Genomic DNA, 19,393 nt, shown 5'->3' on the forward strand with positions numbered 1-19,393 from the left:
TTTACTGTTTTAATTTGTTACCAGAAAAAAACATAAACTGTTCAAAGCATGAATGTTACACAGGGGACACTGTGTTTCTGAGAGCCCAAATCATACGTTCTTAAAGAAAAATGGTAAAAAAGATTTCCTCAACTATAAAGGATGATTAAAAGAGCTTCCCTGGGCTTCCCTGGTGGCTCAGTGGTTGAGAGTCTGCCTGCCGATGCAGGGTACATGGGTTCGTGCCCTGGTCCGGGAAGATCCCACATGCCGCGGAGCGGCTGGGCCCGTGAGCCATGGCCACTGAGCCTGCACATCCGGAGCCTGTGCTCTGCAACGGGAGAGGCCACACAGTGAGAGGCCCGCGTACCACCACAAAAAAAAAAAAAAAAGAGCTTCCCTTTATTCTGTTCTCTCATCAGGTGAGAGTGAATTGTCCATCAAGTTCATATCTTTATTAAGTGGACCTTGAAAGAAATAATTAAAATGAAAAACGTTTGAAGACATCACAAAAATAATGACAAAATTTACTGAATACTATCATCATTCTAGGCATTTTACATGCATTTAATCATGACAACATCCTATAACGCAGTGGTCCCCAACCTTTTTGGTCAGGCACCAGTTTCGTGGAAGACAGTTTTTCCAGACGGGGGGTGGGTGGGGCGGGGCAGGGGATGGTTAAGGCGGTAATGTGAGCGATGGGGAGCAGCAGATGAAGCTTTGCTGGCTGCCCACTCCTCACCTCCCGCTGTGTGGCTGGGGGTGGGGGTTGGGGACCCCTGCTATAAGGTATAGATAATGAATCTATTTTTATTTTCTTTATTTAAAAAAAATTTCATTTATTTATTTTTGGCTGCGTTGGGTCTTCGTTGCTGTGCACGGACTTTCTCTAGTTGTGGTGAGCGGGGGCTACTCTTTGTTGCGGTGTGCAGGCTTCTCATTGCGGTGGCTTCTCTTGTTGCGGAGCACGGGCTCTAGGTGTGTGGGCTTCAGTAGTTGTGGCAAGCAGGCTTCAGTAGTTGTGGCATGCAGGCTTCAGTAGTTGTGGCTCACGGGCTCTAGAGCGCAGGCTCAGTAGTTGTGGTGCACAGGCTTAGTTGCTCTGCGGCATGTGGGATCTTCCCGGACCAGGGCTTGAACCCATGTCCCCTGCATTGGCAGGCGGATTCTTAACCACTGCGTCACCAGGGAAGCCCAATTAACCTATTTTTAAAATAAGGAAACTGAGGTACAAAACGATTAGGTCACTTTCCCAGGTCTTACACCTAGAAGTGGCAGAATCTAGATTTGAACCCAGTCAGTCAGACTCCAGGACTCAACCATTACTCTTCACTACCTATATAGCAATTCTTTAAATTTCAGAACTGCTGAACATCCAAGATTCTTAGTTTACTCATCTATAAGAAATCCAGTGCAATTAAAAAATGAAAAAAAAAAAAAAGCTTTTGAGTCACTTAAAAAAATGTGAGATAGGGACTTCCTTGGTGGTCCAGTGGGTAAGACTCCATGCTCCCAATGCAGGGGGCCTGGGTTCGACCTCTGGTCAGAGAACTAGATCCCACATTCATGCTGTAACTAAGAGTTCACATGCCGCAACTAAGAGTCCACACGCCAAAACTAAGAAGCCCACATGCTGCAACTGAGACTCTGCATTCCACAACTAAGGTCTGCATGCTGCAACTGAAAGTTCACATGCTGCAACTAAGACCCAGTGCAGCCAAAATAAATAAATAGATTTTTTAAAAAAATGTGAGATAATAAATGATTTAACAAAATTTTATTATTTATATTTTAAAAAGCAAACTATACTGATCCTGGATTTCTAAACTGCCTAGCAACTATTAAACTGTTCATTTTAATTCCACAAACACTTACTGACTGCTCACTATGGGCAAGGAACTGTGCTAGGTATTGTTGGAAATAGTAATAATTTAGAGATGTTGTCAGAAAGTAATTCTTTGGCATATCACAGACAACACCTTTGGAAGGTAACACCTATCAATCAAGGTTTTAAAATGATTTCTTGGCATCTGTAAATCAAAGGCTATTTGTTGCGGAGGAAATATACTCCTGAATTACTCTAGAATAAGGATTTTATAAGGAAGGACTATTTTTCTTTTTTTAAAATTTATTTATTTTTGGCTGTGTTGGGTCTTCATTGCTGCATGTGGGGTTTCTCTAGTTGCAGCAAGCGGTGGCTACTCTTTGTTGTGGTGCATGGGTTTCTCCTTGCGGTGGCTTTTCTCGTTGCGTAGCACGGGCTCTAGGTGCATGGGCTCAGTAGCTGTGGCTTGCAGGTTCAGTAGTTGTGCCGCATGGGCTTAGTTGCTCCACGGTATGTGGGATCTTCTCGGACCAGGGCTCAAACCCGTGTCCCTTGCATTGGTAGGCGGATTCTTAATCACTGAGCCACCAGGGAAGTCCCTGGAAGGACTGTTTTTCATCTCAAGTTTTATAGAAAAGTAGAAAAGTGTTGAACCTAAAGATCCTGAACTTTAGGGAACAGGGCACTACATCCTGAGATGCTCCCCTCCCACAGAGAATTCCAGAAAACCAAAAGAGGAGGCTACAGCAACAACTCACAGCTCTAACTCATAGCTCTACCAAAGGCAGAAGGCCTACTGATTATGAATCTTTGTTTTACAGTTATACTCAGATATTATACCCATAGACTTATCTTTAAATAATTCCAGTTCTAAATATTCAGTGCAATATGATAATACTGTTTTCCTTCCTATAAATTGGGCCCAGTACATACAATAACTCATTCCTTTTTGTACCTGTAGCGTGTTATAATCTCTTGTGAAGGGAACCATCAATTCCCAGAGTGATGAAAAAACCACCAGGGCTGTAAACTCAAGCTTGTAATTTGTGGCCATGTGTTCAAACAGCATTGTCAAACCATGGGCTGCCAGGTGCTTGCGCTGATATTCCTCGGACCCCTCGATAGACACAGGTCGGGTCATGGAAAGGGATACGTCCATTACCACCACCGTAGGCATGATGAAAGTGATCCCAGTGTTCCCAGTCAGAATGTAAACAGATAGCTATAGATAGAGAAATGCTGTAGAAAATAAATATGATTAGGTCTTGCATGTCATGGAGAGAAAAAAGTATTTTTTTAATCATAATTTTAACCTAACTTTCCAGAAATAAGTGAAGGCAAACCCCATCTAAGTGGAGGTGAGGACAAATCTGCAGGGAATTCAGTGGGAGGGAAGCAAGCAGCTTAGTTCACTGTGAGGACCACTCCTAGAATCACCCACTAAATGGCCATAAATCAAGGACCATCTTAAATGTTTCTAGTAAAAACAAAATAAAACAAAATATTAAATTCAGGGAGCTCTTGAGTTGAATACTTTCAAATCTTACACAACTTAATATAACAAACACTCCTACATCACCTCTCCGACACTTAATTTACTAAAGAACATTTCTAGTTGTCTTATGGTGGTACTTTTTGACAATCAACCATTCTTTTTGGGCACCATCACTATCTTACTCAATACAGCAGTATTTGGGCAAGTGTTTGCTGAATTATCTTGTTGCCTAATGTCCTTTTTAAAAAAATTAAAATGAACGCAAAATATAAAAACAAAAAGTCGGGCTTCCCTGGTGGCACAGTAGTTAAGAATCTGCCTGCCAATGGAGGGGACACAGGTTCGAGCCCTGGTCCGGGAAGATCCCACATGCCGCAGAGCAACTAAGCCTGTGCACCACAACTACTGAGCCTGTGCTCTAGAGCCCATGAGCCACAGATACTGAGCCCAGGTGCCACAACTACTGAAGCCCATGCGCCTACAGCCCGTGCTCCGCAACGAGAAGCCACCGCAATGAGAAGCCCGCGCACCGCAACGAAGAGTAGCCCCCACGGGCCGAAACGAGAGAAAAGCCTGCATGCAGCAACGAAGACCCAACGCAACCAAAAATAAATAAATAAAATAATAAAATAAAATAAATTATTTAAAAAAAAAGAAAAGGCTGGTAAAGTCATAGTCCAAATTAGACAAAGCTGGAAATCATTAAGCATGACAAAAACAACAAACTGCTAGCCTCAGTAGTACTCACTGCAGATAAACGAGGCAACAGCTCTTTAACTATGAAGGAAAAGAGCAAAATTAAAGAATATGTATGACAGCTGGCAGTATCTCTTGAAACTGTATAAAAGTCAAAATGTAGAAGAAATGGAGAAAACAAAGAGCTTTTAAAATTATGGATTGAGAATTAGCATGAAGAAAACATTTCTGTGCTCAAAAATAAAGAAAAAAGTTCCCAGATATACAGATCTGCTCTTGCTGCTGCTGCTACTCTATTATTAAGCAAACTATAGTCTACTCACACAATTAAATATCATATAGCTATAAATAAATCATACATATACAGATATCAGAAATATTTATATAGTATTAGTAACTGAGAAAAGCAGGTCACAGGCCTGTATGTATACACCGATTACAACTTCATAAAAATCATACTGCATATATTGCATATATACAATTTTGCATATATACAATTAGAGAACACTCAGGATGGACATAAACAAGTTAGAAAATTTAATGTTCACTAATTTCTTTTTTGGAACTTACTTCAAAACACTTAACAGTGGCCAGAGGGCTTGTTTTAGTACAGTGTCCAACTGCAAACGTGTGCTATTCTAAAATTCCATTTGTAAGTAGGCTGTTGGGAACTCTGAGCATATTGCCTCACAGAAACAATGTTATAAATGGGGATCAGGGACTCATGTCAAGTAGGAAAAGCCTTTTTACCACATAATGGCCTTTCAAATACAAATGCCTCATGTATCCAACATCGATAAAGACTAAAGGAGATATATAAATTACTCTTCCAGACTGCTTTCCAAAATGTTTAACCATTTTGATAGAAAAAAACTAAAATGTGGGATTCCCTGGTGGTGCAGTGGTTTAAGAATCTGCCTGCCAATGCAGGGGACACAGATTCGAGCCCTGGTCTGGGAAGATCCCACATGCCGCGGAGTAACTAAGCCCGCGCACCATAACTACTGAGCCTGCGCTCTAGAGCTCGCAAGCCACAACTACTGAGCCCACGTGCCACAACTACTGAAGCCCGCACACCTAGAGTCCGTGCTCCACAACGAGAAGCCACCGCAATGAGAAGCTTGCGCACCGCAAACAGTGGCCCCACTCTTCACAACCAGAGAAAAGCCGATGCACAGCAACGAAGACCCAACGCAGCCAAAAATAAATAAAATAAATTTATTTTTAAAAAAAACCAAGGGGCTTCCCTGGTGGCGCAGTGGTTGAGAGTCCGCCTGCCGATGCAGGGGACACAGGTTCGTGCCCCGGTCTGGGCAGATCCCACGTGCCGCGGAACAGCTGGGCCCGTGAGCCATGGCCGCTGAGTCTGCGCGTCCGCGTCCGGAGCCCGTGCTCCGCAACGGGAGAGGCCACAACAGTGAGAGGCCCGCGGACCGCAAAAACAAACAAACAAAAAACCCCAAAATGTGCATCCTTATTCTGCGCCTCATTAAGCACAGCATGTTAAACATAATTCACTCTGACTTAGCATCACAACTCTGAACACCAATACTGCCCAGCACGCTGCTGCCCTCTTGTTTTAATTTATACCAGCATTCTCCCAAGTGTGTGCTGCACAACACTGCCCTGGAGGGATGTGCCAAGAAAAATGAGTTCAGGCCTTATTAAAGACACTGAGAAGCTCTATAGCAAAGAATCCAGTTTGTTAACTCTGTGTTTCCCATTTAACCCTTCTCTGATCATTAGTTGATGCCATGGAACAAGTATATAGAACATACCCAGAAACACTGCCTTGTACTCAAGGGATCCAGGCTGTTGTGTTCTGTTTTGGTGCCTCCTCTTTGTAACTAAGTTTTGGACCATCATTTTGCATCCCACTTTTCTCTGTAATCATCCTCCCTCTTTCCGATTTGTTGCTTTTTGGCTACTATGAGCTGGAAAGCCAGGTAATCCAGCTTGCTAAAACTGTGTCCGAAGTCAAAGTTAACAGGCTCTGAGAGCCTGTGAGTTTCTTCTGCTGTCACGTGCATGTGCTTAGGCATTATCAACTTGGTGCTATTTCATCTACTCAGTCTTTCCAGACCCTTTCTGGGTCTCAGCTGTGTTGTTCAAGAAGTGAGGTCCTGTGCAATACTGGTTCAACTACACTACATTAGACGATAAGCTCAACAAGAGCAAGGACAGTGTGAGATTCTGCCCACCAATGTCTCCTCAGAACCTATCACAGCAGTGGGCACACAGTATGTATTGACAAATACTTGACAATGACAAGTAAACTACCTCTCAGCACCAGATGTAACATTAATTTTTTGGCAAAACACATTACAAATTTTAACTCTGGACACCAGAAACACACTTCCTCCTCTCCTCGTTCAAGCAGAGATATCAGGAACTCCTATGCCTCTACCCACGTATAGAGTTTATCCAGCTCCTATGGTATTCCCATTCAGGCACAGAGGTCTTTACGTTACTGAAAGCTGGGGATGCGGAGTACTGGCCTCATCTCTTAGGAGAATGAGAATCAGGATACACAGATTTAGATCATATATAAGAAAGCATTTCCAGCTCATGAAATCTGCTGTAACACTGTAATGGGTGACCATAGCTGGCAGGCTTGCATTCTGGGAAGACACTTATGGAGCTGGCTCTTTCTTCAGACTGATGCATTTGTGTCCACCCCCAAACACACCTTCCTAACAATGGCAAAGTCATGGGAAACCAATTTAGAACTCAGGTTGTCAGCACAGAAGTAAAAGATGGATGGATGTTCTTGAAGGATGGTTCACTCAAGTAGCCTAAGCCTGATTAAAAAAAAAAAAATCCCTGCCCACACAGTCCAGCAATTTTGTGAAAACACCATGTTACTTCTCTCTTGGGTTGATTCTTACCCTAAGGTCCTCCACCCCACCCCCATAGCCTTCTCGTAAGTACAGTTTACATACAATGCTTAAGACAACTAGTGGTCTCCTTTTCTCAAGTAGCCCTTAGCCCCTTGATTTGGTCATCTCCATTAGCTACACATTTATAATTCTTCCCAGAAGGAGACAATTGGCTCGTTCATAAAGAAGTGATTCTGAGGAGTATCGCTCTTAAAGCGTGATTCCACTCGAATTTCTAGGGATCCGCTAACCTACTCTTAAGTTTGTCTGTTGGCCTCACATCTCTTGCCCGGATGAGTCCCCTCCACCGTTCTCGTTACAACTTCACCTCTGAAATGCCAACCTGTAAACACAGAACTCCTGCATTTGGATCGCGTCTGCCTGGGGATGTATTTTTACCTTAAAATCAGTCAAAAATCTTTAAGATCTGGAAGTCTCTTATGGGAAGAGGAGGCGAAGGGGGCCTGGGTAAGGGGCCGACATCGTGGTGCTTGTGCAGAGCTCTGGCGCGGCAGAGCGAAGGGAGAACGAAGGCAGTGGCCCGGAACTGGCGCCGCAGAGACGGCGCGGGGCGGCCACCTCGGCGGCGGAAAGGCCGGGCGTCGGCCCCGCGTTGTTCCCCGCCGCCGACCCCTTCTCCTGCAGCTCCAACAAGCAATCCAAGACAGCCTACGGTCTCCAGCGCCCTCTACTCACCCCGCGCCCATCACCGGTACGGTCCGTCACCAAACCCTTTCCGCCAGCGCGCCGCAGCCGGAAGTATATGGCCGCGCGACGAAACGGAACTCGGCGCCGGGTGTGCGCTAGGCGCTTGGGGCGGGGCTTTAAGGACGTCGTGGGCGGGGCGTTGACTCAGCGGAGAAGCTTCCCGATGCGTCTTCCTCAGCGCTTCACTTCGCAGCGTTTTGTTTGCGGCCACCGCCACGACCCCACTCCCCACGTAGTCCCCAGCTGCGCCGGGCCCGGGCTGTGTTCGCCTCTTCTCTCCCTTCTCGTTCTCGGGCTTTTCCTTATTTGTTTCTGGCCTCCTGCCCACCTGCCTCTCGTTGGCCCGTGGGCCTCACCTGTCTGGGTAACCCCGTGACCAATTCACACTGTCTCCTCACTCACCTGGGCTCGGTGCACCAGCCTGACCCTCGCTGATATTTGCCCCTCTTCCCCGTCCCTCTTCAGACCCCTCCTCTGAACTAGTTGCCAGAATCCTCTTCCTACTCTATAAATTGTAATTCCTGCCTGAGGAGTGCTCATACTGAGCACGCTGTGTATTTTTCGTAGCAGACGTGAGCCAGTTTCCACGTCAAGGCTTTCCCTCTTGGTCTCCTCAGCCCGGATGCTCACTTTATCCCCGAACCCTTTGAGGGAAGTAGAGGGAGGGTTCACTCAGTTCCCCTGCCTTGGCCAAGGTGCGCTGCTGAGGGATTTGCACTTAGGCTTTCCTGTGAGTCATCATGGGCCCTCGCGTACCTCACCTCTCGCCACTTGGTGTCCCCATAGCAGCCTGTGCCTCAGCGAGGTCCTTGAGGGGACAAGGAGTGACTTGCTTTCTAACCTCTTAGAGAGCTAGCAAATGCCAGCTAGAGGTAGGCCTGAATGGATGCCAGCAGGCCCCTGGGTAGTTATGGTTCAAAAAACAATGCTGGACCACCTAGGTTACAAGTGGGAACAGAAAGGCCTCTAGAAGGCTTTAGACCTTTGTCTCCTTTTCTTTTGGTTGGTGGGAGGGGGCGAGGTAGGAGGTGGGTCAAGGAGGGAGGATGCTTTGAACCGAACAACTGAGTCTGTCTGACTTGTTCTGTGGGAGAGTGTGGGCTCCAGTTGCTTGTAGTTCTTTCCTGTCCCCTCCTTATATCAGAGGTGGCAGAGGAAGGCGCATCACTCCATGGGAATGACCCTGTCAGCATCAGGGCCCAGGGGCAGGCAGACTGCCCTATTTGCTTCAGAACTTCTCTCCCCAACTTGGCTGGTTTCACCATCTCAAGACCCTTTTATGCTTGAGCAGGCACTGGAATCTAAGTAAGTAAGGCTGCATTCTGATTACTTCGTTATAGTTTCTTGTTCTTTCCCTAGTGGGAGGGATGTGGCCAAGAACGTGTGGGCAAGGGAATTTTCGAGCTACCCCTAATGTGATGATGACTTAGCCCTGCGGTCACTGTTCTCCTGGTAGTTCCAGCTCAGCTCCATGGACTGATTCATTACCTTACCCAGGCCTAAAGATTATTAGTTTGCTGATGGGTGATCACATCTTCTAGTTCTTCTGAATACAGGCTTTCAGGAGACCAGGGAAGCAAAAGGCAATCGATTAAAACTGATGATAAAAGGTAGGACTACCAAGAGGACCACATCACTTAGGGCAACTGGTAAGTGCTTTTGTTTTTGTTTTTTAATTCTTAGTAGAATCCCATTAAAAATCAAAAGGTTGTTGAGTGAATATAAAATCAGAGAACATTAGCACAAAGAGTTAGAAGGTCTTAAAGGAGAGGTCTTTCAAGCCATAGCTGGCTAATAAATTTCTTTTTCCCACTCAAGAGACCCTTAGCATTTGCATGGTTCCACACATACATTAAAGGAAATCGGTAAACAACTTCCTTTGCATAATCTATCATTCCCTTTATTTTTTCCTGCTTTGAAACAGTAGACAGCTGTCACAGAGGCTTCGAAAGGGAGAGTGATTTGGTCTCCAGTCTGGCAGAGTAAAGGTTAGTGACAGAAATAGTAAGCTGCTCACAGAAGCCACGTACTGGGTTCAAGGGAGGTTCATATACCCATCCAGTTCTCCAACAGCACGTGTTGAAAATGTAGATTCCCAGGCCATGCTGACTGAATTGGAATTTCATGGGTTGGTGCCTGGAATCTTCATTGTTAAGTTCCCAAGATGATTTCCTTCCTCACCTACAGAGAGGAAGGGTAAGGAGTGAGTGAGTGAGGAAAAGGGGAAGAGAGAGGTTAGGGGAAGGTGGTGAGCCCACATTCCTTTTCTGTTCTTCCCTCCCTTTCCATTTTCGGTGCTGTCCTTTGCCCTATGTCTTCCTTCCTGCCTCCTCTAGTCTGGACCGTGTCCACTTCCAAATCATACTTCCAAGCTCCAGGCTATCTGCTTTCCCTCATCATCCTACCCCATTCCTCTATTTTCACCAAAGTGAAAGTCCAAAGAAATTGTATATATGACCCTTTTGTCTTCTTAAAAATTTTTATCACTGAAGATTTTCAAACACAGACAAAGATAGGGGAATAGCATAATAAATCCCCATGTACCCTTTACCCTATTTCTACTCTCAACTCAATTCTCAGTCTTGTTCCATTTATACCCCTACCCACTTCTCCCCAACATATTGTTTTGATACAGATCACAGATAGCATAACATCTTGTCCATAAGTATTTCATTATGTAGCGTAACATCTTGTCCATAAGTATTTCATTATGTATCTCTAAAAGAGAAGGATTTTTTAAATTAATAAACTTTATTTTTAGAGCACTTTTAGGTTCACAGCAAAGTGGAGTGGAAAGTACAGAGAGTTCCCAAATACTCTGTCTGCACACACACAGCCTCCTCCACTATCAGCATCCCAGCACCAGAGTGATACATTTGTTATACTCTATGAACCTACATTGACACATCAATATCACCCAAAGTCCATAGTTTATTATAGGGTTCACTCTTGGTGTTGTAGATTCTATGGGTTTTGACGAATGTATAATGACATGTATCTACCATTGTAGTATCATACAGAGTAGTTTCACTGCTCTAAAAATCCTTTGTGCTCTTTTTATCCCTCCCTCTCCCATGACTCCCAGGAACCACTGATCTTCTACTGTCTTCATGGTTTGCCCTTCCCAGAATGTCATATAGTTAGAATCATACAGTGAGCAGTCTTTTCAGATTGACTTCTTTTGCTTAGTAATATGCATTTAAGTTTCCTTTATGTCTGTTCATGGCTTGATAGCTCATTTCTTTTTAGTGCTATATAATATTCCACTGTTTGGAAGTACCACAGTTTGCTGAAGAATATCTTGGTTGCTTCCAAGTTTTGGCAGTTATCACTAAGGCTGCTATAAACATCCTTGTGCATGGCTTTGTATGGGCATAGGTTTTTCAACTCAATTGAATAAATACCATGGAGAGAGATTGCTGGCTTGTATGGTAAGCATATGTTTAGTTTTGTAGGAAACTGCCAAACTGTCTTTCAGAGTAGTTGTACCATTATATATTCCCAGCAGCAGTGAATGAGAGTTCCTGATGCTCTACATTCTCACCAGCATTTGATGTTGTCAGTGTTCTGGATTTTCACTATTGTAATAGCTGTATAGTGGTATCTCATTGTTGTTTTAATTTGCAGTTCCCTAGTGTTACATGATGTTGAACATCTTTTCATATGCTTACATGCCATCTGTATATCGCCTTTGGTAAAAAGACCTGTTCAGGTCTTTTGCCCATTTTTTAATCAGGTTGTTTGTTTTCTTATTGAGTTTTTTTTTAAACATCTTTTATTGATTGATTAATTGATTGATTGAGTTTTTGGCTGCATGTGGGATCTTAGTTCCCTGACCAGGGATAGAACCCACGCCCCCTGCAGTGGAAGGTGGATTCTTAACCACTGGACCACCAGGGAAGTCCCCCTTGTTGAGTTTTAAGTGTTGTTTGTGTATTTTGGATAACAGTCCCTTATCAGACATGTATTTTGCAAATATTTTCTCCCAGTCCGACTTGTCTTCTCATTCTCTTGACAGAGAGAGACTTAAACCCACAACAATTACACTACCATTGTCACATTTAAAATAATTAACAATAAATCTCTAATATCATCAAATACCCAGTCAGCTTTCAAATATCCAGTTGTCTCATAAATATCACTGCAATCTCTTGATATATCTCTGAAATCTCTTAATCTATAGGTTTATTCCTCCATGTCTTTCTTCATTTGCAACGTATTTGATGAGGAAACTCTGACCTCCCTCTCAATCCTCCTTCAGTCTTTTCCACAGCATTTGAGAAAACCACAGAGCTTCCCCAGTCTAAAATAATGGAAAGACTCATTGAACAAAGAAGCGATTTTGTACAATTCCAGTTTCAATTAACTTCATCTCTGCTCTGTAAATAGGGGTGAATCTTATCCACCACTGGATCCTCAGGGTCTGGCACGTGACACTCGATATGCATTTGTGGAAAGAAGATAGGAGGGAAGGAAGAGAGGTTATTAGAAGAAAGGTCAAAGAGAGAAAACAGAGAACATTTGATGGGTACTACATTTGTCTAAGAAAGTAGAACTGAACTTCTTTATTTAGGACCCCCTCTCCTTTGAAAAATGTTGTAAACTCTAAATTTTTAAAGGCTTCTCATGATCTGGGCCTGCATCTGTCTTGCCAGGCTCACTCTTCACCCTCTTAAAACTTTGGTAGTATATTTCAATGAAAAAGCAGATAAAGCAAAACAAAACTAGTTTTAAAAAAGTTATAAAAGTAATTCATTTATATGGGAAAAATTCAAACAGTTTCAAAGTACATGAAGTGAGAAATTAGTGGTTTTTTCCTAGAAGTAACCACATATATCTCCTTGCCTCAAGTATGGTTCCAGCCGCTGGGTTTGAGAGATGAAGTACCAGGTCTTTTTGTTTTGTTGGTTTTATTCATTCTGTATCTACTGGTGACAAAAGTACAGCTATTCTTACATAGTCTTTGCAAAGTTGTTTCTACCTATGTGCGTGTGTGTGTGTGTGTGAGTGTGTATATTCATTCCTTTTAATTGCTATGTAATTGACTATTGGAAAGATGTGATATCATTTATGTAACCAGTTTTTCATCAATGTTTAGATAGATTTCAGTTTTTGCCCTACAAGCAATGCTGGCAGACCATCGTTGGAGCTTTTCCTCTGAGGTGGGAAGCCACTGGAAAGTTTGGAGTATAGAGACTATGATCTCACAGTTTAACAGCATCACTGTGCTGCTGTATCAGATTTACCCTCTATCCCCAGTGTCTTCACCAGCACTGGATATTAAATTTTTTAGTCCTTTTTAATTGATAAGCCAAAAAAAACCCCCTCACTATTGCTTCAATTGACATTCCTTTGTAAAATCAGATTTGACAGGGTGAGTTTTACTCAATGGGCTGTTTCACACTCACTTAGAGAGGAGTTGTTAATTGTTCTGGTACTGTGTGGATTCCTGCATGGCCACACTGAAGCCCTCTGATAGAGCCTGTCTGATCTCTCCTCTAGACCCCAGGCCCTTCGGGATGGGTACCTGACTGTGAAGCCAAAACCCTGTCTCTGAACTACTTACCAACATGAAGTGTCACCCCCTGCAATTCCCTGCTTCAGGTATGGCTCCAGCCACTGGCTTGGAGAGATGAAATGTCATGGGATGTTTGGGGGCTTATTTTGCTCATTTCCACTAGTGACAACTGCACAGTCATTTAAAAGAAATCCTATAAATGATATAATATAAACAATTAAAACAATATAAACAAAAGCTCTTGAACTATGACACAGTTCAGTATCTGACAGATCCAAGTGCTTCCACACAAGTTCTCACTGTACCTCTTAGAGCAACCCCATGAGGAAGTTCGTCATTCTTGGTTTTATAAGTGAGGAACCTGAGAATGAGAGACCTTTGGAGACTTGCTCCTGGTCAGATTTGTTACTTTATTAGAGTTTGCAAAGTACTAGAAGGTCAAATTCAGCCCCTAGCCCCATTTTGTTTGCCTTTAATATTTTTAAACTGTTTTACATTGGAATGCTTATAGATGGGTCATTCATTCTCTGTCCAGACACAGCCCTTATTACTCTCCGCTGACTTTGAATAGAGCTGATTTAGCTTAATTTTATCCACCCAGGCCCTGAAGGCATTGGATTTTGCACCCCCTGCCAAATCTTGTCTAATTGCACCATGCAACTGTAGGGTCGATATCAACTCCTGAGGTAGGCCCAGAAATAAACCAGCCTCAACCACAAACCCTTAGTGTCAGGTGCAAAGCCTAATTCCTTCTCCCTCCTGTTCTAATAGAACCATGGGAAAGGCCTTGAGCTGCAGAGGGTGGGAGAGGAAAGGCCTACCTGCCATCCTGCCCAGCCCCAAAGCCCTGCCTTCCTCAGCCCCCGATATATTGTGAGAGTCACAGCTAGATTTACCTCACCTGTCCTGCTACCCTGTTCTAGGGAGAGGATAAAATAAGACAACTTTATAGAAAAAGCAGATCAGCTTCCCCTCCTTGGTGGTGCTGGTCTTTCTCCAGCAGTCTGATCTCTGAAAGGCCGTGAGCCTTTATGAGTGGGCATCTCCCCACCCCACACATGTGTAGCTCAGGTGCTCCATCTCTGAGCATCTCATGACTGGGATGTACATTTTCAGTCCATCAACAAATATATTAATTAATTAATTTATTTTTAAACAGAGGCACAGAGTTATTTATTTATTTATTTATTTATGGCTGCATTGGGTCTTCGTTGCTGCATGCGGGGCTTTCTCTAGTTGTGGCGAGAGGGGGCTACTCTTCATTGCAGTGCACAGGCTTCTCATTGTGGTGGCTTCTCATTGCAGAGCACGGGCTCTAGGCACGTGGGCTTCAGTAGTTGGAGCACACGGGCTCAGTAGTTGTGGCTTGCGGGCTCTAGAGCACAGGCTCAGTAGTTGTGGTGTACGGGTTCAGTTGCTCCACAGCCTGTGGGATCTTCCTGGACCAGGGCTTGAACCCGTGTCCCCTGCATTGGCAGGCGGATTCTTAACCACTGCACCACTAGGGAAGCCCCAACAAATAAATTTTTTGAGTGCCAGACACCGTTCTGGACTCTGGGGTTTCAGCCGTGATTAAGACAGGAGCTCACCTGCTAGTAAGAGATTAATGCGAACATTAATCAGGTTATTACACAGTAAAGCGTTGTCACAATGGAATGCATGGAGATCTGCTTCCCACCAACACAGTCTGACTATGATCTCCAAAAGCAGAATAACAACAACGGTACCACCACTGTTAATGTGTTTTACATATTAACATATAACTTAATTCTTACAATAAGCCTACCAAGCAAGTAGTGTCATTATCACCCTCATTTTACAGTCATTGAGAAGTTAAATTCTTGCCTAAACTCACACCACTGGTACAGACAATGCTTCCACTCTTGGTTGAGCAGCAAACTTTTCTATAGCCTGTTGAATTTCAAAGTGTGCCATAACCCCATGAGAACAAGACATAAGGAACCAGGTTTGCCCCCAACAGTTGGGAGTTAGGTTAGACGCTAGAAAGAACTCCTTGGTAACAGTTAGGAGTGTATGAGAGAAAGGAATCCTTTTCTGAGTATTTTTCCTCTCCTGAATTTTCTTTTTATTTGGCCGTGCCACATGGCGGCCTGCAGAATCTTAGTTCCCCGACCAGGGATCAAACCCACACCCCTTGCACTGGAAGTGTGGAGTCTTAACCACTAGACTGCCAGGGAAGTCCTCTCCTGAATTTTCTATATTGCACATATAATGTAAAAATAGAGGAATTATTCTAGAAAAAAAAGATCACTCATAATTTCCCCTCATGAATTGGGTTCCTTTTTCCATCTTTCTGAACCAAACTGTGACTGTGTTAGACAGTTGGTGTAACTAGATCTGGTTTTGCCTGCAGCACTCTTAAGAGGCAACGATGTGGTAACTAGCAGAGGTCAGCCCCTCTACCCAGGCTTACAACACCCAGAGTGACCCCTGGACACCCAGAGATGAAGACAGCTCTTCCACAGAGAGTGAGCGCCACTGTGTGCTTCAGCAGAGGGGTCTGGGTACCTTCACTCAGGGTGAAATAGGGCAGGGATGAAGCTGTGAGGGATTACCTGATATTTCAGATGGAAGTAATCAAAGCAGCATGCTATCCCTGTACCTTGGGGAAAACAGAGAAGGGAAAGAGGAGCAATCAGTAAGTATCAGGCAGAGTTAGCTGAATGATTGAAATGGTTTCCAGGTGAGTGGGTAGGATCATGAGACACCCCCCGCCCCCACTGCCTTGCTCCACTCCCATATCAGTCAGCTCCGGCCATGAGCTAGACGCACAATTCCTCAGGTATCTTGGGATTGTGGACAAAGGATGTTGCCTGCCATATCAGTAAACAAAGGATGACGTGACCGTCAAGCCATCAGCCACTACAGCTGCCCCACACTCCCTCCCAGTGGTGCAGCCGGAGGGGAACTCAGGATGGAGATAAACAGGCTTCTGGCCCTAGATACTTAAGGTACATATCAAAGGAATAATTTCATTAAGTCCAGATGCTTGCATCTTCCCATACATAGAAAAACACTAAACTCATTAACTTGAGATGTCTAATTTTCCTTTAACTAGCAGTAATCTTTTTTTTTTGCGGTACGCGGGCCTCTCACTGTTGTGGCCTCTCCCGTTGCGGAGCACAGGCTCCGGACGCGCAGGCTCAGCTCAGCGGCCATGGCTCACAGGCCCAGCCGCTCCGCGGCGTGTGGGATCTTCCCGGACCGGGGCACGAGCCCGTGTCCCCTGCATCGGCAGGCGGACTCTCAACCACTGCTCCACCAGGGAAGCCCTAGCAATAATCTTTTGATGTTCAACTACCTGGGTTTTCTGCAAAAACTCCTGTGTATCCTGGCTCCTCCCTTACCTCTTCAGAGTAGTCCCTCAGAACTATCTGAGAGGCTGTATCCTGGGCTTAAGTCCTTAGTAATTCCCCAAATAAAACATAATTCTCAAGTTTTAGGTTGTGCTTTTTTTTTTTTCAGTTGACAGTTTGGGTGACCTTAAAGGGACCCAGAGCAGACTTCCCTCCGTCACCTGAACTCTAGGAGGAACCAGAGCCTTGGTACCAGCAGAGGCCTCTTGTGCCCATTCGCCTCCTTGGAGAGTCCAGATGAATTTGGGTGAGTCTCTCCTGGTTCTCAGATCTCCCGATTATTGGTTGATGTTCCTGAGTTTTAATTGGCAGTGTACAATAGGTACCTGGCTACCCAGTTGAAAGATATGGGGTGGGGTGGGGACCTGGTTGAAAGACATTGGGAAAAAGTACCTCCCAGCTGAAAGATACTAGGGGAGCCTGGTTGAAAGACACTAGGTTGCTCAGTTGAGTGACACTGAGCTGTCTAAACTGGGTGATTAGGTAAGAGACTGGCCTAACATCTTTCCTAAATGAGGGGCATCAGAAAGCCAGCCTCCAACTAATACCCCAGCCAGGTTTATGTATATACAAACTTAGCTACAAGTACTTACTTAATTGGGGATTAAAGGAAATCTCTCCCTGAAAATGGCCAATATGGGGCTTTTTATTGTGTAAGCAGTTAAGTTAGAGAAAGCCAGCTTGATAAAACGTTTTTTCAGAATTCTGACCTTAAAGAAATAAAAGCCCTTCTAGGGAGAACTTGCAGTTCTCTCCTTGTGTCTTTGAGATGTGAAGGTTCTACCTGATATTCTTAGAGGGGTGTGTGTGTGTGTGTGTGTGTGTGTGTGTGTGTTTTGAGAGCTTGGTCTCTGCCATCTGGGCGGTACACATATGGTGTACATTTGACAGCCAGTCGAATAGACTGGGATTCTGAGCAGTTTTTTATTGTTGTTTTTGGTCTGGCTGTGCCAGCTCTCAGGGAAATTTGTCATAAGGGGTCCCAGCCAAGAAGGGGCCTTTGTCATCTTAACCTTCATTGCATCCACCTGTACAATGAAGGCCCTTTACTTTCTTAGACTGTTTTTGGGAGTAAACTTTCTAGATTTTGTGGAGGCTACATCTTTTGCACTCTCTTATGGGGATGCCCCTTGCATCTTACTGGTTTGAGTCGCTATTAAAATACTACTCGTCAGTGGCCAAACAATGGATCTTTTAAATTGTAAAACTTTATGTAGAATAATCGTAATAGTGCAACTCTAGGTATGGGAAGAAGCAGAAAATATTTCCTGGATCATAATAGACTAGTAAGACAGGAGATCCAGAGAAATTTTTTTTTTTTTTAGGCTGTGCCATGCGGCTTGTGGGATCGTAGTCCCCCGACCAGGGATCGAACCCGGGCCCCGGCAGTGAAAGCATCAAATCCTAACCACTGGACCGCCAGCCTATTCCAGAGAATTTTAGATTATCAATAGGGCCTGATCCAAAAAGTAGCACATTGAGTGGCCTATCAACAGAATCTTTGCCTGATCCAGGAACCACTTCCTAGAGCCATGAGACAAAATTGGTCATAAAATGCCTCCCAAATGTTGGTTGAATTTATGACCAAGAGGAAGTGCTGTGGACAAATAATGTCACCTGCCATATCAGTAAGCAAAGCATGTTGTGGCCATCAAGCCATCAGGCACTTAAGCTGCCCCCACCCCCATAAGTAAGGTGCATATCAAAGGAATAATTTCATTAAGCCCAGACTCTTGCATCGTCCCATATATAGAAAATCAGTTAACTCAACTTGAGATGTCTGGTTTTTCTTTAACTAGCAGTAATATTTTGGTGTTTGACTACCTGGGGTTTTTTGGCAAAAGCTCCTATATATCCTGGCTCCTCCCTTACCTCTTTGGAACAATCCCTCAGAGCTATCTGAGAGGTTGTATTCCAGGCCTAAGTCCTCAGTAACGCCCCAAATAAAACATTTGGTTTTATTTACTTTTAGGTTGTGTATTTTATTTCAGTTGACAGTATGTCCCAGCCTGCACTGGGGAGATCTGTCAGTGCCCTCTCCCTCAAGAATTTCCCTTAGGCCTAATAAAATATTTTTCATGTGTGAAATGCTTTAAAGTTTGTAAAGTATTTCTCTCACATTCCCTCATTTTTAAAAATAGATTTTATTTCTTAGAGCAGTTTTAGGTTCTACAGCAAAATTGAGTAGATACTCCCTTATTTTTAACTTTGATTGTCACATCTACCCTTCAAATAGGTAGGACAGGTGTTATTATCTCTCCATTTACATTTAAATTACATTTAGAATCACACAGTAGCAAACAGAGCCTGGTGCTAACTGAGGTCTTCTGATCTTTTAAGCCTCAGGCACTTTCTCTTGGTTCCCACAGAGTGCCTTCAGAATCTTTCCAAATCTTTCCGGAAACTGTGGATCATCTCTCATTCTCAGAGCTTAGAAATTAGTTTGAGAAGTTCCCCCAGTTTCCCCCTTGAATGGAGGGGCCCACAGAGAATCCATCTGTCTTTGGGGGAAGGTCTACTCTCTCAGGCTCTGGCAGAGACAGTGGGACCTAGAACTTGTACAATGCCCTGATAAGCTTCTTAGAGGCGGGGATTAGCAGGGATTGGATATCCTTCCCCTGAGATGCCCTTCATACCTGACCCTGCCTTGAATTAGGATTCCATAGGGGAGCTGGGAGCAGGAGATGGGGTGTTCCCTGCTGTACAGCTTCAGACTCACTCTTTGAGACCCTGGATTCTGACAAGTTTCCAGAACTGAGAAGATACCCAGATGTCCAGGTTTGAAGGTAAATGATGTGATTAGGTAGGAGGGATCAGCTGGGGTGCCAGCTCAGCTCTGTTACATAACAGTGGCACACCAGTAAGAGATACTCTCCAAAGTTTCTTTTGGAGATTCAGAGTGTTGAGTATATG

General features: G+C 44.1%; 2 protein-coding genes across 4 annotated transcripts in view; one reads left to right on the forward strand and one right to left on the reverse strand.

The window, feature by feature from the left end:
* INTS14 (integrator complex subunit 14) overlaps positions 1–7,673 on the reverse strand; it is a 35,558-nt gene extending 27,885 nt beyond the window's left edge. For 2 of the 3 annotated variants that reach the window (XM_027123372.1, XM_027123374.1), the window contains exons 1-2: positions 7,277–7,557; positions 2,763–3,046 (exon numbers count right to left, since the gene is read on the reverse strand). In XM_027123372.1, coding sequence (XP_026979173.1) covers positions 2,763–2,984 — 222 coding nt within the window. In that variant the 5' untranslated portion in view covers positions 2,985–3,046; positions 7,277–7,557. The other variant, XM_027123373.1, reaches the window with a different exon arrangement.
* Positions 7,674–7,887: 214 nt separating this feature from the next.
* Positions 7,888–19,393, forward strand: part of SLC24A1 (solute carrier family 24 member 1) — a 40,683-nt gene continuing 29,177 nt past the window's right edge. The window contains exons 1-4 of the mRNA XM_027123366.1: positions 7,888–8,890; positions 9,142–9,234; positions 11,975–13,189; positions 16,590–16,727. The gene's annotated coding sequence lies outside the window, so the exon portion shown is untranslated. The remainder of the gene's footprint in view (positions 8,891–9,141; positions 9,235–11,974; positions 13,190–16,589; positions 16,728–19,393) is intronic.

This window comes from Aethalodelphis obliquidens, unplaced genomic scaffold, assembly GCF_003676395.1.
Source record: "Aethalodelphis obliquidens isolate GAN/ISIS:26980383/991018 unplaced genomic scaffold, ASM367639v1 scaffold26, whole genome shotgun sequence".
In the NCBI taxonomy this organism is placed as follows: domain Eukaryota; kingdom Metazoa; phylum Chordata; class Mammalia; order Artiodactyla; family Delphinidae; genus Aethalodelphis; species Aethalodelphis obliquidens.